The following is a 25,728-nucleotide window of genomic DNA, read 5'->3' on the forward strand; positions in this document are numbered from 1 at the left end:
CATGACAGAGCAAAGAAGACGAAGAGGAGAATTTATACAAGGATGAATAAAAACAAACAAACAATCATGTTTACTCAGCTAACTGATGCAGTCACTTCTGTACACATCTGGATTTCCTGCTGCCGGCCTGCTGGCTGACCGTAACCGTAACAGCTTTCAGAATAACGTCTGCAGTGAATAAAAGTTGCTGCAGGCCTCAGCAGAAAGACAGCAAAGCAGCAAAATGCTGCAAAACCCACCAAATGTCTAACAGCGGCTCACTTCCTTCCTGTGAAAGGCATCATAAAGAGCCTGGAACTGGCTCACCTGAAAGGAATGTGATGGTTTTAATTCAGCTTAAACAAACGTGCCACAATGCTGGCTCCAAAAAGGCATAATCTCTGCTGTTCTTTTGCTATAAAATAACATTTACTAATGAACGCTATGAAGAAATGGAGCTGTATAACTGTATGGATATTATGTTATTTGCATATAAAGGTTTGTTTTGACCTTTAACCTTACATTGTTAACCATAACTTTTCAAACTGTTGGAATAACGTTGATCTCAAATCTCATAAACCCATATTTCATTCACAACGGAACACAGTAGAAAAACAAGAAAAGAACGAGGTGATTCTGAATTTTATGGCAGCAACACATGAAATAATCTGATTTCTCCTTGTGAGGCATCCTGTAAACATCTGGACCTGAGGAGAGCAGCTGCTGGAGGTTTTAGAGGGAATGTTGTCCCATTCTGTCTGTAGAGGATTCTAGCTGTTCAACAATCCTGGGTCATCTTTGCCACACTTTTTGCTGAATGTCAGTATATGATGTTATAAAACATGTAGATACTTTTTTGCCTTTCTAGTGAAGTGAAATTTATTTATAAAGGACTTTTCTGCAACAAGACGACCTCAAAGTGCTTTACAACCCCAACAACAATCAGGTCCAGAATCAAATACAGATAAAAACATCAATCATGTATAATCTAAATGAAATATAAGATAATCTAAATAAAATCATAAAACTAAACATATCTAACAATCTAACAATATCTAAAATATGAGCTAAGATAAACTAAACTAAACTAAATGTACAGGAAGGCTAAATAAGCTAACATAAACTGAAACATGACAATGCTAAACTAAAGGTACAAGAGGCTAACTAACAGTTCCAGATGTGTAAGAGGCACTAATGCACCCCCATACCATCAGAGAGGCAGGCTGACCTCAGAACAGTTCTCCTCCTTGGTCCAGAGGAGACACATCTGGCTGCTTCTCTGCCTGATAGAGCTTTAAGCAGCATCTGTGGACGGCACGGTAAACTGTGTTCACAGACAGTGTTCCTGAGCAGAACCAGAACCAGAACCAGAACCAGAACCTGGTTTTAATGCAGGCCGTCCATTTTTGCCTTTTGGTTCTGTTCTCGTGCGCAGACATTTCTAAAGTATTTGATACACAGGATGCTGAGAAATGTTGCAGAGACCTTGTGCAGGAAAAAAAAAGAGTTTTTGGATAATGAAACCTGCAAACCACATCAAGTGTTTACATAAAATAAAATCACAGGTTTGTGAATGAATTTATTTTGGGTTCTTTAACCAAAACAAGAATTTTCCCCAAACCTAAACTGAGGTAGATTTCACCACAACAAACCAGAGCTTCCAACAGTGTACCCTGACCACCCACCTTGTTGTTTTATTCCCCAAAGGTACAAACAACCATTATATTGTGTTATAAAGCATGCAGGTGTGTCTCACGTCTCCTATTTTCTTATCAAGTCACCAAAGTGGAGGATAAAAAGATTCAGTCTAAAAGAGAAGAAGCTCTGATAATCCAGCTCAGTCTGACCCTCCTGGATGATGTTCCGTCTCCTCACTGGTTCTCGAATCAGCCGGCCCTCGTCTGCTTTTCTTTCTTTTTATTATTCGCTGCCATTTTCAGCATAAGCAGCAATAAATATACACTCAAACAGAGCATTAGTACTCGACGCAGTGATTCAGCCACTTCAGTCTTCAGAAACAGGGTGTGATGAAGAGAGAAAGAAAGCAACACAAAGCAGGACCACACCTGGGTGTCTGATGGGTGACTCAGCCCCCGTCGGACGGTAAACTGACTCAGGGCCAGCTCGATTATCTGCCTCAGCCTGCTGCCTGTGCCAAGGCCTTTGACAGACAGCACACAAAGAGCTCTGCCTCCTGGGCTTTCAGCACTTTAGTCTCGGCGATCAGATGGTTTCCAGTAAACAACCACTACAACAGCTTGTAGATTTTTATTATTTTTCCGACTTGCGTCACGTGGATCCACCCTGTCTCTGCTCTCCAGGATACAGACGTTTGTTGTCAAGTTTGACATCATCGTAAGCAATAATTTAATAATTCGACCTAACTGTGGACAAGCTCGCCTGCTGTTTGGTGAGATCAAACAGGACCTGAGCTCTGATTTCATTTCATCATCGTTAGGTTAATCATTTTAGGTGCTTGGAAAAACTCCAAGCCATTCAGCATCTCCACCCCGCTTAGGGAGGCTCAGGAAAGGCTTTACTTCTTAAACCACAGAGTCAAGTATTAAAAAAACATCTGCTGGGGCGTGATGTTTCTGCAACAGGCCCAGAAATAGTCCGAGAGCATCAAAGAAACTGACGTGGAGTGCATTAAAAAACAAGAAACACCTGAAAGATTTAACAGGTTTTCATTTCATTTAATGTTTCTGACGCCTCGATGTGACTGTAAACTCTGCGAATGACATCTTCTGTGAAACGACAAGAAGCTGAAACTGAGACATTAAAACTAAAAGGAGAGTAAAGCAAAACACGAGCTAAAAGATAAAAGTAGCAAATATTAAGCCGATAGCTAAATGCATCTAAAGGCTTGCTAAAAGCTATGAGTACCAAAATGTCAGCTAAAAGTAGCATGAGGCTAACTAAAATAGCAAAACGCTAGTTGAAAGCTAAAGTAGCAAAAAGGAAGCTCAGAGCTAAAAGTGGCAAATATTTGGCTAAAAACAACAACAGAACGAGTTTTCTGAAGCAGATTTCAAAGAGAACAACAAGGAACTGAAAAGATCTCAACTTATTTTTATGGTGAGAATATTTGTAAATAAACTTAAAGCATAAAAGTTACTAAAACTCAAAACTCAGCTGAAGGTTTTGGTACATGAACGGCTAAAATAAATCCACAAAGTCTGCAGAAGAAGTCAGCGATCACAGAAGAATAAATTACTTTTTTTATTTTGTCATTTCCCATCATATGCAGCAGAGTTTCTGATTGAATAATCAGAATAATAGATAAAATTCAACACTATGAAGATAAAAAAATGAGCATTCATGCAACCTGTTTACTATACTGATTGTTTAAAAGCTAAATGTTTATTGCACCTGTCTGAAAAGAGTAATTCTGTTTTTCTTTACAAATAAGTTTTATTATAAATGAGTCTTTAAATATATAATAGTTAATTAATTTAAAGCAAGCAGTTCTTCTTTAGGAAGGACAAAAACAGTCAGCTGCCTTCAGTGTGTTTGACTGAAATGATTCAGAGATAAATTGTTTATTTAAATTAAATTAAATCCAATCCTTTCGGGTGGCAGGTTTTCTGCAGGTGTCCAGCAGAGGGCAGCAAAGACACTTTCCCTAAAATGTTTTTATCTTTATGGGTTTTCATGCATTTATTTTTTCTTATTGGTTAAAAAATGTCACCCTACTTATTGTAAGTGATACAATAATTTAAATTTAATATGAAACTCCATTCATTCTTACATGGCTTACCCCACCCTGATCATGTTTTCATCAGACTGTAACACTAAATTCATTTTTTCTCTTCATCTTTAAGTTTTAGAAACAGAATTTTTGGAGATATTTTTTCCTGTCTGAATGATTGGGGCTTTGGGGCATCCAGCTGGGCTCTAAAGCCACTTAAACATGCAGCTATAAACTCCTGCAGACCTAATTAGAAAGCTGGCTCAGATGAGACGTACAGTTACGGCCTCGTCTCATTGGTCCCAGCGGCCCGTCAATCATGGAGGTGATCTAACGCCGTCTGCCTCCCTGAAGCTGCTGCAGACACAGCATGAACACCCAACGATGAAGAGCATCCCACGGTTACAGAAAGAGCAGAAAAAGAAACAAAAAAAAGCTCAAATCTTCACAGATTCTCATCTGCAAATCAGTAAAAGTTCTCTGTGAAGGAAAGGATTGAGTTGGATTCATTAAATGTGTCAGCAGCTTTATCCTGTAAGAAAACTGTTTTTACCATACAATCACAGGATATCTGCTTGTTTCCATGTGGCTGTGATCAAATTAGAAGGAAATCTGCAGCTGAAACCTTTCAGATGAAGTCTCTGTTTGTTAGATTTATTCAGGTTTTAATGCTTTATTTTTCCTGCTGTATAAAATCTAAAACAGCTGCAGGTTTTCTACTAAAAGAAAACAAAACTTGATGTTTTTACAGGTTTTATCTGTTTGTCTAATCGCTCTTTGACCATCAATAATCAGGTTTTTAAACAGCATCTATTCATAAAATAATAAAATATAATCTATAATGTGCCTGTTAATAAAGCACAGCTACTTTTAAAGACCAGATAAGTTTGATAAAAGCAGGAAAAATCTAAATGTGTGAGGATTTGGATTTCTTTATTTATTCTTGTTGTTGTTTTCAGTTTGTTTTTTTCCTGTTTGTGTTCCTGTTCAGTATTCACTCCTCCTCCGTTACTCTTTTGCCCTCCTTGCCACGCTCATCTCCACCTGTCCGTAATTATCCCCACTCACCTGTTTCTACTTACCTCGTCACCCTCAGTGTTCAAAAACCCGGTCACTTCTCTCACTATCTGCTGGTTCATTGTTTGTCGTCTGTTGGTTGTCGTTGTTTTGCTTGTTATCTCACTGTCATTCCTGGTTCTGCTGCTCCGTGCTTTATGTTCTGTTTATCCTTCTGTTTTGCTGCCATGTCAGCTTTTAGTTTTTGTTTGTTTCTTTAGTTTAATAAATTAGTTTAGTTTCTATTACATGAGTCTGGGCACTGGGTTCCTCTCCATCAGTTCCACGTTTCCTGACAAAATGATTCAGAACAAAGGCTTAAAAAGTCCAACATTAAGATGGTTTACTAACTTTGTTTGAAGAAATTAAACTTTAGAAGTTAAAGATGCTGAAGTCTGTCAAAATAAAAGCTTTGCAGCGCGGTGAGATCCAAACCCAGAACCATGGGGCAGCTCTGCAAACTGAGAAATATGGAACAAAGATGAACTTTGAACATGTGTGAGATAGTTGGAGGTGTCAGATCTGCCACGCCGGAGTCTAACGCTGCCTGCGACGACTCGGCGGATGTTTCAGGACAGTCGTTGCTTCACAAGTTGTTCGAAACTCCGCGACTCACGGGAGACGGTTCAGAACCGCGGCGAGAACTACTGACAGCCATGTTAGAGTCCAGGAGACGACGCTGAAGTCTGGGGTTCTCAGAGCGTTCTTCATTATACTTTAGTTTGAAGTTGTTTCTGTCTGGAGCCATCAGTGAGTTTGGGTCACTCAGTTTGTTTTATTTTAGGCTTTAAAACTTATTTGTTGGTAGTTAACTTCATTTCTTCTGATTACCATTAAAGGCATATTGAGTATTTTCCTTGGACCACAGCTTTGTTTTATTCTAAGGATGTTTGTTTTTCCATTTTTTGGGGGGTTGGGGCTCCACCGGTCCACCCCGTAGCTGCAGCCCTGCTCATAACAAAACCTTTTGTTATTACAGAGATTATGAGTAATTATAGTTTATTTAGTCTCTCAGGGATCATGGGGAATGCTGCGGGAACTCGAATTATGAAAAGCAGAAATCGGAGATTTTGTTTTTAGCTCTTTCAGAAATAATAATAAAAAAAATCTTTAGTTTCTTATTTCCTGCCTGAGTTGTGACGGACAGGCAGACAGGCAGACAGACACAGGGGAGGGAGAGAACTCCCCAGAGACGCACGGAGGGAGGAGGAGCAGACAGGACTCCAGGACTCCCTCTGCGCTCCCAGCCGCCGCTCAGTCGGAGGAAACACGGCCGGAGCGACGCGTCTCTTCCCCGGACAAGGAAACTAAGTTACCGACAGATTCAGCCTGAAAGTGACAGCTGAGGAGATCTTCGGAGGAAGAGGAGGAGAGGAAGGAGCGGAGGCTGCAGAGGACAGACAGAGGAGAGGAGAGGGGGGAGTTCTCGGTCTCCTCTCCTCAGTATTTATGTCTGCGTCCAGGAGGCTGTAGATGTTGAACTTGATGGGTGTTTTAAACGCCACCACGGCCAATGTCTCCTGTACCTGCAACTGCAAACACTTCCAGAACATGGAGATCAGTGAGTAACTCCTTCCTTTCCTCTGTGGAGCTGCACGTCTGCTCTGACAAGTTCACAGAGCTTTTCTTTTTTACACTTACAGAACATGATGCTTGTCTGGTTTTACATCTGTTCAGTCTGAGTGGCTTTAGGTCCTTAAATGTGTCCTCTGTTAGTCTGAAAGGATCTCAGCTCATATTTAAACTGCAGGAAATCTTTAAAACCTTTTTGGTCTAGAGGTTTCTTTTCTTTGGGTGAAAGAGGCGTGAGGCTCCACGTTTAAAGTTTTTTATTTGTTTAAAACTAAAGATGGCACACATTAACAGAAACACTTCATGTTTTCACAATCATGTCGTTTTAAATGGATGTGAGACCTCCTGCTGAACTGAAGACACATCACACACAAGCAGTTATTACCTGAAGATAAATTAGAGATAATTAAACAGCGACTTTTGGAAAAACCACAGCTTCTTTGTTTGTCTAGTTAGTTTTTTTTCAGCTTAAAGTTTAACATATTTAATCAAAGTGACTGACAGGACTCTGAATGGGTTGTTTGACGTTTGTTCTGGTTGTTTTTGGGCCCGCTGCGGTCACGCTGCTGAGCTTTAATGTGATATTTTACCCAATGAAACACTGAGCTCTGCCTTTATTTCTCCTGTACCTCATCTGTGAGGTGAATAAACTCATCATGGCTTTGAACCGTGTTGATGTCAAAGTATTAACACAGTTTTTACAGCAGAGTAAAGTCAGAACTGACCCGTTGGTGGTTCTGAAATCATCTCCGCTTGTAGACCTTCCAGGTCTGGATGGCCTGGTGGGTAAAACCGCTTAGAAATGCAACAAATTCTGCCTCAGAGAGCTGGGACAGAGATTGAATGTCTGCAGAGATGTTCTTGACTGTCAAATACAGAAATATGGTTCATGTGATTCAGAACGAACCAAAACTGCAAGCTTCCTGTTCGACATGAAAGAAAGAGACAAAAATTGAATATTTTTGGGTTTCTGATGGTAAAATGTTAGTGAAGGGGGTTGAAACTGTCAGGATGCTGTCTTTAAGGACTCAGGTACCCAGATATCAGAGAAAAAGGTGGTTTTCTCTGTGGACGAGGGGGTTTGAAGTTTTGTCGTCAATCCGGTGAAGCCAGACGTCTGCCTCGCCGTCTGAATGTGCGTGCACGCTGTTTAGGTGTGTGGTCGCATCCGGGAAATCCCTCTTTGTGTGTGTGTGTGTGTTTACATGCAGCATTTTTGAAGTCCTAAGAATCCTGCAGCCTCTGAGGTTTGGGGTCATTTTCTCACTGCTGATGTGTGTTTAGTTCTGATCCTGTGAGGTTACAGATAAAAGAGCGTGTGTGTGTGTGTGTGTGTGAGGTCAGCAGCAGTTCTGACTCAGACTCAGTCACTGAATAATAAAATCTGTTGTTTGGGCTGGAACTGAAGAACATTTTCGTTGCTGATTAATAGTTTTGTCTGAAAGTCTCCAGCCGCTGTTCGGATCGTTTCTCCAGCTGTTTTTCTGCTAAAGGATGAAAAAACACAGAAATAACAGAAAGTCAGAGGAGAATAGCTGCAGTTAATGATGTGATTACCAGGATTGTTGCAGATTAACATACTGCAGATTGACCAGCTGATTTATTGACGTCTTGCTTCAGCTTTAATTTGTCGAAACAGGCGAGCTGAAGTTTTGTTGATTTCTTCATCTTCATGAAATAAGAAGGAATAACGCCTCATTATTTTCACAAAAACTACTGGAATCAGTTATTTCCAATAATCATTGTGCCAGTTATTCTCCAATTGAGCAATTATTATCTTACCTGCTGCAGGTAGCTCTTTGAATGCCACTATTTTGGCAGAAATAATATTAAACTCCTGCTAGAAGTGCTACAGTTAGCTGCTGCTGCTTTTAACGGTTGGAAATAACCAGTTACTTAATTTGCTATAAAAGAGTTTGCTTGTCAGTCTGGTGAGAATTAAACTAAAACAGGTAAGATATTGATTGCTCATACCTTTTCTACCCCAAACACGCCTTTAAAGATGCTCAGTGACTAATTACTTTTATTTCCCGTCTTTTCAGAGCAGCTGATGGGATATTTTGTGTTTTAAAATGGGAATTATCTGAGACGGTGTGAGTAATGGCTTTACTCAGTCATGTGTAGGACGGGTTCATGCTGGTGTCATCAGTCATTTATTTCCCATTCAGCCTTTCTGACGGGACATTAGTCCCAAGTGGATGCTCCTGGGTCCCGGCAGGCTGGATAAGAAGCATCGTTGGGATTTAAAGTGAAAAGTTTGGAAACAAGCAGGGCTGAGTTGGGATTAATGTTGTCACCACTGGTTGTGGTCGGATTCCTGAAACTGCCACTAACTGCTGGAAAGTTTACTCTGAATCCATCCAAGTGTGTAAATAAAACATAAAAAATAAGCTGCTGATTGTCAAACTTCTATTTGCCGGGAGTTTCAGGTTACCGTGGAGACGACCTGAGTCAGACTGGAAAAAACGGCAGAAAATGAACTCCTAATGACACAGTTTTGTAACCACAAGGCTCTCCCACAAAATTCTGTTTTGTTCTTTGTCTTTTTGCGAAAAGGGATCGTGTGAGCGAGTTAAATAAACTGTAATCTTTGGTTTTCTGCTAAAAACGAATGTGGTCGCTGCTTGTTTTTCTGTCATTTTGAGATTTTTGAGGCAAAAACTGTCAGTCTGTTGACTTAGAGACAAAAAAGACACATTTTTCTTTATTTTGATGTCAAAAAATAAAGTAAATAAATCAAAACTGAGGGCATTGTGGCAAGTTAAATTCATCTTTTTTCCCCAATATCTGATAAATGTATAGTCAGGAATGTTACAATGCAAGAAAGTGAAATAATAAGAAACTTTTCACTGAGGGACTGAATCAATCTCTTCATCAGGGCTGCACAATTTTAGGAAAACGTGAAAACATGCATTTGCGATTAAACCCACAAATTCCTGCTGTGGGCAGAGTTTGTGTCTGTGATTGTTTGGGAATCCTTTATGATATTAATATGGCAACATGCAGGCCTGTTACCTGATCTGTCTTCCACAGCAGTCGAGTAAAGTTCAATAAAACTCACAGGAGCGATTTGTCAGAAAGCCGAGGTGAGCGATTCCTGCACCTCCTCTTTGCTCGGTTAGAATAAACGTTGTTCAAACTGCAGGTCCTTTCAGACTCCATCCGTGGGTTTGATAAAACCCAACAAAGTCCCAGTAAGGAGTGGGATGTGATGTCTGAATGGGTTAGGCATCTGACGACCATCTGGAGGAGTGGGATTTCACTCCATTTGGTGGTAATCTGTATTTAGTACATATGAAGCCGATGGAAATGTTTTCTGCTGCCTCGTTTTGCAGATTTGTGCCCACCCCACCTCTAATCTGTGTTTTATGTTTTTAGTGTTGTCATCGTCGTAATCTTTTCCACCTCTCTCCCTGCCTGGATCTCAGATGTCAGAATTTGTTTTATGCTCGTCCAAGACGTCGAAGTGTGAGTCATGTTCGGTTATCTGTGTGAGAAATGAATAGTATGCATGCTTAAAGAACACAGAGACATCAAAGTTAAAGAGCATTAAAGCATATCCAACTGGATCTTGCATCGTCGGATGGTGATATAGGTCATTGCCCCAACTTGTAACAGCGAGATGAGATTAGATTGCAGCCAGACTGAAAACAGACCGAATGTTTAGTCTGGAGGACAGAAGGAGGGAAACAGATAAACCAAAGGAGGAGACGGAGCGAGGGGATATGTTGCAACTCTGGAAGCAGGAGGAGAGAAGCGTTCTGCTGAGCTGAAAATCATGTAGGAGTTGACAGACTGAAACTAATGATGCATTGGCCTTTATTAGAAGAAACAAGATTATTTTTAAGCCGGTGCAGACGTACTGGGCAGCCTGCGCTGGAGTGTGACAGGAAACATCAAAGACGCCGTAAAAACACAAGATAATCCACGTTATTCATGTGAGACGTGCTGATCAAAGCGGGACGTGATAAAAAAACAGGGGTTCCTTAAATTTCTACCTCAGAAGATTTGGAAAACGCTGAAATGTGATTCGTTGTGTCGTTTCGGGCTCGTCTTCAGTCAGTTACCAGATAAACTGAAGATCCGGGTGATTTTAGGCCGTTTCAACTGAAAATACATGTAAAACACACAAGTAATGATTCAATTTAAAATGCAAATTTTAAACAAAGCTGAACCCCCCCCCCNACTGCAAAAACACAAAAAAACTCACTGCATTCAAATTCAGCAGCAATGTGTGTGAGAGAGCCTGCCTGCAGTGAAATTACCCAACATTTTGTTATTATAATTAAAGGTGAGAATCTTTACTGTCCTCATGATTTCATTACTATTCATCTGTTAATGTTGAAATCATGATGCTGCTCAGTCCTCTAATTAATGCCAGTCAGAGACACGTTAGACTTTTCTTTATGTCAGGAATCCAAAATGTTTCTTTTCTGAAACAAACATTATTCTGTTCCCCACATCGTCCAGCCTCGGCAGCCGCCCTCGTGTTTATGATTTACTCTGCTGAGCTGCACTTTGGAAATGAAGATGGGCAGATTTTATTTATTATCAGTCTGGTTTGTAGACAGATCACAGCTCCTGCGCTGCAGAGACAAGTTGGAGGCGCGTGCAACAAAATGGAGACGGGTTCAGGACTCCTGCAACATCCCTGAAATCAAATTTGTGGCGTAGATATTTGTGAACATGTTCTGAATTGAAGTGAGGAAATTGAGGACCCCGATCCTGCAGAGACCCCACTGTGACTCTCACCTCCGTCCAGACGCCGAGTCGATGCACAATCATCAGGATGCAGCTTACAAACGACAGTTAGAGCTCTTTTCTATCAGTTAACACAATTCTGTAGCTGTAATATTTGCCAGCAGAGGAAAACTGTCATTAGCAGGTTTGTTTGCGGTGGACTAATCGATTCATGCTGATGGAAACGAGATGATTGGTTGATCTGTTTTACAGGCTGCTAATTTCTGATTGAATTAACAGCAGATCAGTTACTGGATGTAAGACAAATGCTTCCCATCTCCTGGATCTTTAACAGCTTAAAAGCATCCAGAGCCCTCCCTCTCGTGCTTGTTGTGGAGCTGCAGAGCCCCTGACTCCCTCCAGACTATCATTTAGCTGTCTGACATCCCTCCTTCATCTGGATCTCTCAGGTCGTAATTGCAGGGTTTTATGTACCTCAAACATAAGAGCGTATTCTGGCTGAGAGGAGCATTATGCAAAAACACATCTGTTCCGAGCTGCAGATGTTGCCAGTCAAAGCACATGACCTCAGCATTACTCAGAGACGAGTCGTGTGTCTGCGCGCTGAGGTCATCGATGCTATCAGCTCCAACGAATCATTTCCTACAAGTAGCTCTGTCTCCTGCTGCATGTGTCCCTAACGTCAACACGTCCACCGTCTGCCTCCTCAGCCGGCAGAAATGTTCTCCGTATCATGTGTCTGAGAGTGTGCCAGTTCAGCTGGAGGCTAGTCGTGTTTATTTGACTTCTTTCGTTTGAGGAAAGGAGTCATGGCGTTCCAGAGAGGCCGGAGGATACGGCAGTGTCGACAGCAGGCTGACACAAACCTCCACCTCCTTTACTTTACACATATGGAACTTCAGCTCTGTTCTCCAGTTCAGCTTTTAGAAACCCTTCAGGCTTTAGAGTTCATTATTTGTTCTACTTGCTGGCTGACAGAGCAGAAACATCGTAAAAAGCATCTATGCAGCCCGAAAATGTAAGAAAATATCATTACCAGTTAAATATTCACAAATATTCTGATGTACAACCAATAATTATCAGCGGAGGGATGTAAATTATATTGAGCTATAGGAGATTTGTGATAAAGACAATCATCAGATAATTTAATGGAAAAATATCAGATTTTAAAAAGCAGAACTGTCGATGCAGGAGTCTGATGTTTGTGACGACTCAGCGTTTTTCTCGTTTTCCTGGAATCGCCTGTGTGTGCATATATTTGTTTGTTGGCAACCTGGACAGATTTAATGAAACCACTGGATGTGCATCTACAGCCCATTAACTTTTGAAGGTGGCCGCCACAGCTAAGTGACTTTAGCTAATCCAGCAACGGCTAAAACTCCGTCGGTTTTACAGATATGGAGCTAAAGTTCGGTGTGGTAGTAGCTGAGACTCGTCCCCCAACACAGACTTGAATGCTGACAGATTACACAGGATGTTTATTTAAATCTTTGGTTTCCACGGCAACGGAAGCAAAGCTTTTTGTATTTGAAGTTAGTTTTAGAAAAGCTCAGCACTCAGTTTGTGTAAAAGTCCGAATCACATGAGTTTCCTGTTTGTCACTTCCTGTCTGAGCTGCAGCTGCCGCGTGACGGAGATGATGTTTAATAATTCCACTTCTTGCAAAACGCCGTCTCGATGCAGCTGACGTGCTCTTCTGTCCTTGATCGCCTGAATGCAGCTGAGACACAACTTATTGTCCAAAAAGTGTCCAAAAAGTGCTGCTGCTTCACTCTGTTAGTTAGTATTTGAGAACACCAGACATTTGAAACACTGAACGCTGCTTTTTCTCCTTTTTTTTGTTGCTGTAATCTCCAGAATGATTGGATAATGGTGTATTTTAAAGGTAAAGTGTCTCATGACGAAGAGTTTCTGACCTCTGTCTTTCTCTCTGTTGCTGGAACTTTGTGAATCATGGAAATTAAATCACTGAGTCTCTTCTGGCCAACCTGCTAGACTTATTATGCAAACTTTGCTGTCTGGCTGTCTCATGCTCTGTGTGAGAACCAGCGTGCACGCGAGTTTCTGTTATTTTTCCTGTCTGTCTGTGCGCCACCCTGTGTGATGCAATTTTCGTCTGAGGGAGGATTTAAAACGTTTCTAATCTGAAATATGGTTCTGCATTTGCATGTTGTTGCAGGAAAGCATCAGATTTCTGTTTACAGAAGCATGCGCGGATCATATTCGCCTTCTTTGTGCTGTTTTTTTCTTCCTGTGACTGACAGCTGGCTTTGTCCCAGAAACAGAAAGACTTTAATCCCGGAGGACGATAAACAGGCGGTAATTTGTCTCCGAAGAAACGATGCATCAACAGAACGTCGGCTCAGCTGCTGCTTTGTTTCTGCAGCTCCAGATCAAACAGGGCGCTGAAAGATTCCTGCTGAAGCTGCGTCCGATGCCTTGCTCGAGGGCATGTCAGCAGCATGAGTGGAAAACTGGCTCCTGAAAGCTCACATCCTGCTTTAACTTGATGTTCTCATTTCCTGCCTTCCTAAATTCCTTCCTTTCTTATCCACTTCCTCTCTCCTCAGCAGTTCCACTCCACTGATCACATGATTGAAATAAATTGAAAACCAAACTGCTTTTTTATGAGATTTCTTCAGCTATAGAGCTTTTTTCTGCCTTTAGCCCGCCCTATATTTTACTGACAGTGAGATGTTTACATTTATAGCAGCAAACAGCCGACAGGGAGAACAAGGTGAGGCTTGTGTCAGGAAAGGCATCTGGCGTAAAACACTTCTGCCAATAAAAACATAAGAGTTCGTGCATTCATTCTCCCCCGCCGCCTTTAAACTAAGATCTGCAACATTTTACGCTCAGATTACGTGTTGTAGATGACTCTTTCTGTAAAAATGACTGAGTTATAACATTTTTTGTGCTTCCTAATGTGGTAGCCATCTTGAATTGGGTTGACCCTTTAATTTAATCGGTTGTAGATGGAGATCCAGGGGTTACTTTCTTTACACACACATTTGTGCAAAAACGTTATCACCTACCTTTACTGTGGATGATATAAATGAAATAAAAGTTAAAAATAGTTTGCTACATTTCATCGTTTATAAAATAGGGGTTGAAATAATGTGCTGCAGCTTTGCATCCTTCCTACCTTTCCTCGTTTCATCTCGGCTCCTTTCAGTCCTTTCATTCATTCAGGCTCTCAGCTGTTCTTTGTTTCTCCGTCTAGACACTAAAAACATGCAACAGAAACCAGAAAAGTCATCAGGACGCTCTCATCATGCATATATGTAGATGCATGCAGGGTGTGCGTGCAGGGGTCAAGTTCAGTGACACTTCTTTAGGGTGGGGGGGGGTGGGGGATGTGTGTCCCTGCATCTGATCTGCATACGAGACAGCACTCAGCTGAGGCCCTTTCAGTCCGTCGGACCCACGTTGTCCCATTAATTAGTCTGAAATCAGAGCCAGCCGTGTGCGTCTGCGCTGCGGCGTGAATAAATCCACACAGAGGCCGTCTGAGGACCGACAGCCTGCCTCTATAAATAAAGCCAGGGACTGTCAGACTGTTATGTGGAAAAGATTGTCTCTTGTTTCACATTAATTAGTCTGAGAAAAGAAGAAAAAAAAAACAACCCCACTTGTCTGCTCTTCTAAATACGTCTGTTTATGTTGATTAAATTACAGCGTCTTCGTTAATCATTCTGGCACGGCAGACATAAGATTGTTGTTTATGGAACGCTCATGCTAACATCTGATTATGTGCAAAGAAGAAATTACAGCGTCTGTAGCTTCTGTTAATTAGTCTGAGAAGTGATAATTTGTCTGTCTAGTTTCCACAGCTACATTGGACTGCAGCTCCAGTTTAAAGATGTAAAAATGACCTTGAAGTTGCTTAAACAGGGAAAAGAAAGGACTGTGAGACTGATTATGTGAGTGTTCAAGTGGAATTCTAAATAAATTTCTTGCGCTTGACTCATCCAAATGCCTGAACTGCCAGCAGATTATGTGTTAGTTTGTCTGTACCGTTAGCAAAATATCTGGTGAACCAGTGGATGCATGTTAGTGAAACTCTCAGATAGAGATACGTTCACTTTTGGAGTCAACCCGGTACAGGGTTTGACCAAAATGGCTTTAAAGTCACAATTTAAAACGCAGCGGGCGATATGCATTCCTTTAAGGAATTCTAAGCCTGTAATTGAGAAATGTGTTTTAATGTCTGATCAGAGTGAGGATGAGAAGCTGTTTTACTGCCAGTTTAATAAGTGAGACAGACAGAACTCACTCAGATAATGACCTCACTCAGAAATGGCACAAATGGAGTTTTAATTATAAGTTATTTTAAACTAAAAGGCGCCGCTGTGTTTCACGGCTTCATATATGAAGAAACCCTTTAGTTGTATCTGAACAGATTAAATATATGATAGAATCTGTTTATAAACACTGTCAGTAAAGAACAGCCTGAGCAGACCCACATGCATGCAAATAACCACCATTGTGTTGATGGGGGGGCGTATTTTTTTCCTTTCTTTATAAAACCATCGCTGCTCTGCATCTGCAGGCAGGACGGGGTGGAAGTGAGACAGTCTGGGTGTCTGGGAGGGCAAAGGTCAGGGGTCAGGGCAGTAGAAGGATGGGAGGAAGGGAGGCTGAAACGTTTATTGTCTCTGTAGCATGAGCTGCTCTTTAAAATCTGTCTCTTATTCCTTTTCATTGCCCCACTTCTTTTTTAGACAACCCTTTTTGAAGGTTTTAGATCTCATACACTCACTGAAAGTAATGCTTTTAAAGACTGATTGTGCAAAATTGATATTTTTTATTGAGCCAAGATCCTACAGTGCTCAGTAAATCAGTCAAAATTTAAACTGAAATATAAAAATCTATAAATTTGTAAAGAAGAATAGTCTAAACAAACATTTAGTGACAATTATATGAAAAAATAGTGTTAACATGTTTATATGTGTGACTATCTTTGTAAAAGTTCATCTTATTGGCATACCTTCATTACCTGTTTATTTGTTTACTTATTTATTTATTTTGTCTGAGATTTCTCCAAATCCTGAAGCAGTCAGCTGGTTCCGACTCTCAGACGGAGTCTAGACAATAGACACTTCAGTCTGATCCACTCCGACGACCCCCACACACTCACGTCACAGATGCTCATGACCGTGGGCTTGACCCCTGCGCGCACACACACACACACACACACACACACACAGGCTTACACAAAGGGCTCTGTCTGCCTCCCTTTGCCCTCTGGCTCACAGGAAACAGCTGGGACCACATCTTTGCATCTCCAGCCTCACAAATGATGCACAGACTCCTCCTGTTTTTGTTTATATTCCTGCTAATTATCATTACATATTCAAGTATTCACACACAATGCACAAGGCAGTCTTCTTATAACCACACACACACACACACATACACACAGTGTGTCTAAACAATTTTTGCTCATTCTCCTTCTAAATAAAATGTATGCAGAGCTGTAAATTAGGTGTTGTATGAATGTTACATACAAAAAAACGTATTTATTTATTTTGTTATCAAAGGCAGGTCTTTGTATTTTGATAAAGATGTATAAAGAAAACAGCGATTTCTGTTATTTCCCTGCAGCATCTCAGCTCAGATGGGCTAACAATGTTTAATTTTCTGCTGGATTTAAGGGAAAGATGGTTCCATTTGGCTGGAAGTTTAATTGAAGAAGTGGTTTTGAAGCTGATATTATTAATATCATAATGTCACAGACATTTCCTTCACGTATTCACATAAAACTGAAGATAAAACTGCAGAAACCGCTGCAGGGCTGGTAGGCTGCAGGGCTGGTAGGCTGCAGGTTGCAGGGCTGCAGGACTGTGGGTCTGCAGGACTGCGGGGTTGCAGGACTGTGGGGGTGCAGGGCTGTGGGTCTGCAGGGCTGCGGGTCTGCAGGTCTGCAGGGCTGCAGGTTGCAGGGCTGCAGGTCTGCAGGGCTGCAGGTTGCAGGACTGCGGGGCTGCAGGTTGCAGGACTGCGGGGCTGCAGACCCCTGGTCTACACTGTTTGTGCATTCAGGGAAATTTAATTTGTTTAAAGAATAAGAAGAACATTCAACATCTAGTGGCTCTGAGAACAACTGCACAACTTCCAGTGTGTCTAAATGATGTTAGACCAGTAAAATAATTTGTTTTGACCGACCGTTTTCTAACATTCACTGCTTTTATTAAGAAGAATCTGAAGTGTCATCATGACATGTTCTAGTGTTTATTTGTCACTAAAGCAACCAAGAAAAGAAGAATCCATCCAAGATATCTTTAAGTCCTTGAAAAATAATAATAAAAAAATGTTCATCTTAAATTTATTGAGAATTTTTGTACAATAAGTGAAAACATTTTGCAACAAACTTGTTCTCTCACTTTTCGTTTGCATAGACTGGCTTTAATAACTTCAGTTGATCTGAGTTCCCTCCCAAACTATATTTTTATTGTTTTTTTTGGCTATGTTATAGAAGAAAATACATTTTTTTATTGCTCTTTGGAGATGAACTCAGCAGTAAAACTAAAAAGGAAGGAAAACATTTCAAACAAACACAAATCAGGGATCCTCCTCCCCAAAGTCTAATCTTTTTCAGTATTTTATCAGGGTGAAAATAAATATGTGCTAAAATACTCAAGATGATTAGGACTTCACATCCTTTTTACAAGAAAAATAAGCTAAATTATGTGTGATGGGTGAGTTTAAAAGACTTAAATTATACTTTCTCCCTAAACAAGTTCAGTTTAGAAATATTTCCCTGTTAATTAAAGGCCTAGCATTCTTTGAAGGGATGATAATCGAAATAAAAATATCAGATCTGTCTTTCAGGGAGGCGGTCTGTCGGCCCGAGCTTTTTAAACAAAACATTTGCAAACCCAGCGAACAGATAACAACCGAAACACCTGCAGGTTCTGAAGGGCTGAGAAACTTTCCAACCTTTTATTAAAAGGAGAATCTTTTTCATCTAGAGAGCAAACCAATAAATCAAAGTTTCCAACATTGTTTTGGTCTTTTTCAAAACTTCAAACGCTTTTCAGATTTCCATCTCTCGTACGAACCCCGTCAGATGAATATCACGTGGCTTTGGGCTTTTCAGATGGGAAATGTGCCTCAGATTGTCTTTATTTTCATCAAATCAGTATCTAAGACACTAACCTGCTTTCAAAGTGCTTTCTGCTCAAAAGAAGCCAAAAAAACATCATTTTTTAAAGAGTTTAAAATCTGCAGTAGTTTGGATTTTAATTCTAACTCCAGTAAAGTTGCTGCAAACGTTTCCTGCAAGTCAAACCACCCAGAGGTGACGATGAAGAGGAAGGTGTGAGGAAAACAGCTGCCGAGCTCTGATCCAGTCGTTTCCATTCTGAGAATAATGTTAGTATCAGCCCGTCTCAGCCCGTCTGCTCCCTCAGGCCGGACTCTGGACAGTCGGACTGAAACAGCAGATTTTTGGCTCTTCCCTCCTCTCAGCGCGGATCAGGTCTCAAACGTCTGCGTCGATTTCAAAGCTAAGATTTATTTTCCCAAACCTTTTTCTTGTTTTCTTCCATCCATCCGACCTTCATCGCGCTGAAGTTAAACTTTTTATGTTTTTAAGGCCAGATGTTTCCCAGATGTGATAATTGTTCAACCAAGTGATGTCCTGTTTGTTCAAACATGACTTCAAACACGCCAGAAAATATTCAGACGGTTAGATTTTTTCATTTATTTCAGTCTTTTCCCTTTCCTTGCAACATGTCATTCCAGGGGCTTTGTGAGAGCCGTGTTTGGGTTTCTGCAGATATTTGTTTTGTCTGAACTGGAGGTTATCTCTGCCTCTCTCACACACACACACACACAAGCACAGGCGAGTTGGATCACGCAGAGGACGAGGTTAGGATCGGGCCTGTCTGGCTGCAGGAAAGGATCTTTTTAAAACCAGGTGTTTTGAACGTTTCAGTGTTGCTGCCGTGAAGCAGGTGAGGCTTCCTGCAGGACAGGATCTGAGCGATGAAGAGACGGTTTACAGGTTGCTTCACAGAACGAGAAGAAGATCCTTAATTGTTTAACAGTTTACAGCAATATGAAGACAAACCTTTTTATTGCACCATTATTAGAAATAATCCCTTTTGCATGTTTTTTTTGTGATCAAACCGCCTGAAACTGGATTTAAAAAAGAAAAAATCCAAACATTCTGACTTATTGTTGTATTAAAAACACAAACTAAAATCTGTTTTACAGATTTAAGTTGTGAACGTGTTACTCTGAAGCTACATTTGTCACATCACGCTCATTTATGAATCAGTTATTGGTGTTTGAGTTAGACCCCAGCACAGGGGTGGGCAATCCCAGTCCTGGAGGGCCTCCATCCTGCAGGTTCTCCTTGTTCCTCTGCTCCAACACACCTGATCTGAATCAATGGGTGATTAACAGGCTTCTGCAGAACATGAAGAGGTGATTTAACCTCTGAATCAGGTGTGTTGGAGCAGAGAAACAAGGAAAACCTGCAGGATGGTGGCCCTGAGGACCAGGATTGCCCACCCCTGCCCCAGCATGAAGGCAGCAGGTGACAGGCAGGAAGGCAGGTTTAAAGACAAAAAATGTCCTGAAATGAAAACAAAGCCAGAAGTACAGGAGGAATTAAAGAACAGGTCGAGGACAGAATCAGACGAGGATCTGGCAGAACGTGGATAAAAACCAGAAGCATAAATCTGCAGGGAGGGTTGATTAGTGAGTGAATGCAGCTGGGATGATTACCGATGGTTAACAGGTGTGTGTGACAGGTAATATAGAGGAGAACAAGCAAGGAACAACACACACAACCTGACTGCCAGGCTGAAGGAGTGACAAAAATACAGACGACTGAATCTGGAAGAAAGTTTTTAGACTTTGGAAAGACTTGGACTGTCTGCAACTATCTGTCCCCCCGCTGCTGCTGCTTCCTGTGTCCCGGTCGCGTCCTCGTCGGCTGCTGGCGACACACGTTTGTAGTGAGTAATCGGTTCACAGAAACCGACTCACACGCCAACAGGATCGCTGATGGATGGAGTGAAAATCAGGGATTTACAGAATGTGACAGTGACATAATCTTCTCAGGGTTAAAGCTATGCTGTGGTAAATGTTGGTGGGGTTCTTGTGAGATCAACTAATTCCTAATGTGCAGAAATCATTTTTAATCAGAGCTTTCATGGAGGCTCCAGACTGATTGCTCACACTTTGAACTCATCCCATTGACGTTCATCTACGTTCAGTAAGTCATTAGCAGCATTCAGAGCTCTGTCCACAGACAGCTTTCAGCTTCTCCTCGTTGTCTGCTGATGTGGAACTGATTCAGATTTTCTTCAGAAAGTCGAGCGCCGTGTCAGACAGACGCTGTTGTGCCTCGCCAGGTGTGTGTGTGTGGGGTGGGGGTGGGGGTGGGGGGTTAAAGACTGGCTGAGCTGGTTTTAGTTTTGGCAGCTAAAGACTGTTTGGAGAGGGAACACATGTCTGGCTCAGACGCTCACACACACACTTCCTCACATCCCCCTCCTTTTGTGAGCTTGATCTCACACGAATTAAACTTCTGAAGGGCTTTTACCTTCTCTAACACACACACAGACACACACAGACACAACACCTGCAGCTTGAAAATAACATGTTTATCCTTGAAGATTTTTAGACTAAAGTTTTGCCTCATTAAGTACCTTTAGTGCTCATGTGAAGAGACCCTCCTGTTTGCAGCAGGGACTCCTTGTGTCAGTTTCCAGAAGCCTTCAGGGTTTTATTCAGAGTTTAAAGATAAACATAATATGTCGACATCTTACACTGACTCCTTTCTCATGTAGAAGCCAGTCTGTGGGACGATTGTGCAGAAAATTGGCTGTGGAGAACGTCTGGAGGGTCTCTGGGTGTCATTGTGTGACTCTGCTGGACTCCAACACTTTCCCAGGCTGTTCAACATGTTAACTCTGCGCCGATTGATTGTTCAGCCAAGGAAAAGAGCTCTGCAGCACATTAATGTGACATTAACCTTTTAGTTCCTGATGCTTGAAGCTCAAGCATTAATTAAAAGCACAAATATACAAATCAATCATTAAGTTTACCTTTGAAATCAACTAAAATGCAGATTTTTGAGTTATTAAAGTGTGGCAGAATGAGGCCTATTCTCAAAATGTAAGATTATTTTTATTTTATGTATTGTTTTCCTTATATAAATTAATTATACAACACTTAAAAAGGTGGTTTCTATTAATACTAACTAGATTGTTATAAACTTAAGTCATAACTGTTGTAAATTAGATGTAGAGCTGTGATAAAAGAACTGAAAACAAAAAGGTTATTAATGAATATAATGAATTAAGAGGGATTTCTCTGTGAGATATCAAACATTTTTGCAATTCTCGTTCCCTTTATCAGCCAGCCAGATCCATATTTATAGAATACATTGTTTTATAATAAAATAAAAATATGTCAGATTGAGTTGGACTAAATCAAACTGACGCATCAACCTGAAGGTGGAACTTTTCACTCCAGCGCTGAGTTGAAAAAGCTCCCCAAAAGGAAGTGAAACATCTTTAACTTCAAAATAAAACTCCAGTTGGTTTGTTTTTGTTTATTAAAGTTTTTTTTTTTAAACTTTCATGTAGGTAATGTAGGCTTTAAAATGTCTTCTTGCTTCATTTTTTTTTTTTTTTTGTCAGGACAGAACGCTGCAGCCTGAACGTGTAACTGATGTGTGTGTGTGTGTGTGTGTGTGTGGCTACACACTCTCCGCACACTGTTAATGATTATGTTTCATGTCACAATGGATCAGAGCCATATTACACACCCACACACACACACAGCTTTCATGGACGCAACCTGCCCTGTGACTTCCCTTCTCATTCTCATTCAAATGAAGAGTGTGTGTGTGTGTGTGTGTGTGTGTGTGTGTGTGTGTGTGTGACGACACACACATGAGACGACAAGCGTAGTCTAGCTTCTTCTGGTTAGAATTAAAATGAGGAACACACACACACACACACACACCCAGACCCAGACATGAGGCTGATAATGAGGTTTGATTTTCATATATTTCAGACAGAATGCTCTGCAGGTCAGCTAGCTGTGTGTGTGTGTGTGTACATGTGTGTGTCATCAAGTGTAAATGAATGTAAATGTCTTCATCTTTCTTTAGGCTTTTTTCCCACATAAACACTGGAAGTGCTTTGGTATAAACTTGATCCAGACTTTTCCCGTAGTTGTGGTTTTCACGTGTTTCTGGTTTTATTAGTTGTTGTTTTTACAGATTTTTGGTTTTAATAGTTGTTGTTTTTACAGGTTTTTGGTTTTAATAGTTGTTGTTTTTACAGGTTTTTGGTTTTAATAGTTGTTGTTTGCACATGTTTCTGATTTTGGAAGATTGTTCTCTTTCTCTGGAGAAAGAAAATGTTGGGCTCTTGGATGTATAAAATTGCCTTTTGTCATCAATAACACACTAAGATAAAGTTTTTCCTGCTGTTCCTGAAAATAAAAATGTCTGATAATTGTCTTAGCACGCTTATCTGATGCGGTCTGCTCACAGAAAGATTTCTGCTCTCCACAGCAGTCTGGATTTTTAACCTTTCGTTCAAGAAGCCAGGATGTGATGCTGAAAGTATCATTTGGAGCAAACTGAGAACTCAGCAATGCTTTTTTTGTGTTGATAATAAAACATGTTTCTGATCGTAAACAAAATATTAAGGCTGGAGTAGAAAGAGACTCTTCAACAGCAGCAGCTCTTCCTTTTCTTAGGCGTGGATCAGAATACAGACAGGAAGTTAAGACTTTAAAAATAAATTGATTTCTTACTTGATTACTGAGAGACAGGAAGAAGATCTCGGCATGACAAAGACCGACTAACAAACATTAAAGAAAAACTGTCAAACCTCCGGAGAACTAAGGAGAAAAACACCTGACAGGAATAATAAAGTCATGAAACAGATGATGATGGGAAACGATTCCTGAACTAGAAAAATTTAATTTTCTGTGAAATGCAGCACGAGAGCTGGCTGCTGAAACTTGGTAAAAGAGCTAAAACCGACCAGTTTAAGTTAAAAGAAGCAGAAGAGAAGCTAAAGTTAGCAAAACACAAGCTACAAACTAGAACCAGCAGAGGAAGAGCTAAAATGAGCAAAACACATACTATTATTAGTATTAGTATTTCTCTGGGGGATTTAATTTTTTAAATAAGTTCAATATTTTGAAAAACTCAAAAGTCTTCAGACATCATTCCTGATCAAATCGAAGGTTTTCAGATATAAACGGTTAAAACAGCCCAGAGTTTTCAGGAGTAGTTTCCAAACAAAAAACAAAAAAAACGTCATGGCAGAAAACAATCGTAAGGACGCTGACTCAGCGTTTACACAATAAAACAGGAAGTGAACTGAACGCTGAACCTGGGAATACAAAGAGGAACATCTATAATAATAATGACAACACAGAAAACAGCCCATAATAATCTCTGACACAACAAACAGCTCTTATTTATTCTGTTGTTCATTTTCAGCAGATTGTTCTCAATTTTTTCTGCAGCTGACCTTTCAGATGTTTTGCTGGGGGGGAAATTGTAAAATATCCTGAGATTTGTCTTTAAATACCGCTCTGCCTGCTGATCAATTCATCGACACACGGATCATCAGCAGCTGTAAAAACAGATGTTTGCTGTTCGAATAAAAGACAAAAATTAAGTTTCACTTCTTCACAGGAAGTAAAGTTTGTCAGAGGCGGCTACATTTAGCAAACTGAGTTATTGTTGCTTTTGTTCATGATTGAGGATAAAAATCCTTATTTTAATTCAGATTGCTGGAGACCTGTTTTAGAAAATAAATAACTAAATTCAACAAGTAAACTGTAAACATAAATTAATCATATGACATCAACAGATAACATGACAGTACTTTAAACACACACACACACACACACACACATATTTGTGAGTGGAAAAACTCAACACTAATAATAAAAGAAAGCTATACGCTCAATCTTTTCAAAATAAAAGGCCATATTGTCCTTTCTGGTTTGCTCCAGATTCCTCAAACTAACAAATTTAAATGTTTTCTTTTATTATCACGTCTTAAAGAAGAAGCAGTCAAATGTGTGATCATCCAGCAGGGCTTTGGAGTTGAAAGGTGAAGAGGTCAGAGGTCACGGCCGTGCTCTGTGGGGGTATTTAGTCCGCTCGGAGCCAGTGGCCCACTCTCAGCTAGCGTTAGCTCGGCTTGTGGTGCAGATGGGACTCACAGTCGAACATGGGAGTTCCCTGGATTAGCTCGCTAAATTTAGCATAATGCCGGCCTGTCCTCGCCTCCACTCAGGCTGAACTACTTTCCCCGCAGACACGCCTCCTCGTTGCTCCTCGCCGCTCCTCGCCGCTCCTCGCCGCTCCTCTTCGTCCCGCTTCCCCCCCAGGCTTGTTTTTCACATGCTGAACACCAATCATTCCCTAAATGTATTTCATGTGTTGCTTCTGTTTCATCACAAACAGCTGATGGTTATTAAATCTGTGGAGATGGTAAATCAGAATGAAAACAGCAGTTGTGTTTACAGTTTGATGAACTATCAGCACTTTAAAACTTTATAGCACACTGACATGTTTCTCATGGCAGAAACACACTCTAAGCCATGATATTAAAGGTACTTTAATATTATCCTGAACTTTATCAAGTGGTGCAGTTTGAAAGAGTTTACTCCAGTAGTTTTCCAGATTTATTGATGTTCAAATCTGAAGTGCAGGTCTGCACTCAATGTAAACAAAGCATCCACAGAAAACTCTGTGGAAGTTTGAGCCGAGACACTGACCTACGTTAGGATAAGGTCTAAACCAATATGGCGGCAGAAGACAAGTGTCGAATCTCAGAGATGTTTAGGTGGAACTAAAAGAGCGAATCTGAAGCTAAACGCAGAAGAACAAAGAAAGATCAAAGAATAAATATTGGGGATCAATATTGGGGGCGATGAAGGACCAGAAAGACAGAGCTCGATATTTAAACACAAGTGGGTTTTTTTGTAAAACTTCTCCTAGACTGTTAGACGGTTATTATCGATGTTGTTTGAACAGAAATACGACCTGTTTTCAGCTGTTTCTGTAGGTAAATAAATGCACGTGGGAGTTGGCAACATTTGCTTTGAAATGTTAAATTTAAAAACAGATTAACCAACAATGTGAGAAAAATATTGTGCAGATTTATTTTTCACTGATCTTCTGGACTTTGCAATGAATACGTAATGAATAAGTTATACTTTTACCTAAAGGTTTACAATAATACTTGTATCTTATTAGTACTAAGGTTAGGGTTATTGGAGTGTTTGAATTATTTGGACAGAATAGGTCAAATTTGTCAGTTTGTGCTTAATATTAGCCAAAAAAATCAACAGTTTTGCGTTGAAATAAAAATCTGAATTCATGTTTTATTTGGGAAACTGATTGATAATAAATCTGAATCAGTTTTGGGTCTCGATCATTAATAATATCAGATGTCAGCAGAAACATGTGATTCTTCTCCAAAACAATTGTGGCTTTTTCCAAAAATGTCTGCATCTTCATCAGCTGAGCTTCAGATTTTTATCAGTTTTTGGTTTTTAACCTTTTTTCCTCCTTCAGGGCGAGTCGAGGTTCGAGTAAAACCCGTCTGCAGGATCAGACGAGACGCGCGGAGACGAGTGGTGTTTCCATTTTTAGAATAATGAAAGATGAACAAAGATGGGTAGAAACTTGAGAAAGGATGATAACTGACCCCCCCCCCCCC

General features: G+C 40.5%; 1 protein-coding gene across 1 annotated transcript in view; it reads left to right on the forward strand.

Annotated features, from left to right (window-relative positions):
- The first annotated feature begins 5,914 nt into the window (after positions 1-5,914).
- Positions 5,915-25,728, forward strand: part of pmepa1 (prostate transmembrane protein, androgen induced 1) — a 35,365-nt gene continuing 15,551 nt past the window's right edge. Inside the window, exon 1 of the mRNA XM_017429214.3 lies at positions 5,915-6,287. Within this exon, the coding sequence (XP_017284703.1) occupies positions 6,200-6,287 (88 nt within the window). The 5' untranslated portion in view covers positions 5,915-6,199. The remainder of the gene's footprint in view (positions 6,288-25,728) is intronic.

The sequence above is a fragment of the Kryptolebias marmoratus genome, linkage group LG4 (assembly GCF_001649575.2).
Source record: "Kryptolebias marmoratus isolate JLee-2015 linkage group LG4, ASM164957v2, whole genome shotgun sequence".
NCBI classification, from domain to species: Eukaryota; Metazoa; Chordata; class Actinopteri; order Cyprinodontiformes; family Rivulidae; genus Kryptolebias; species Kryptolebias marmoratus.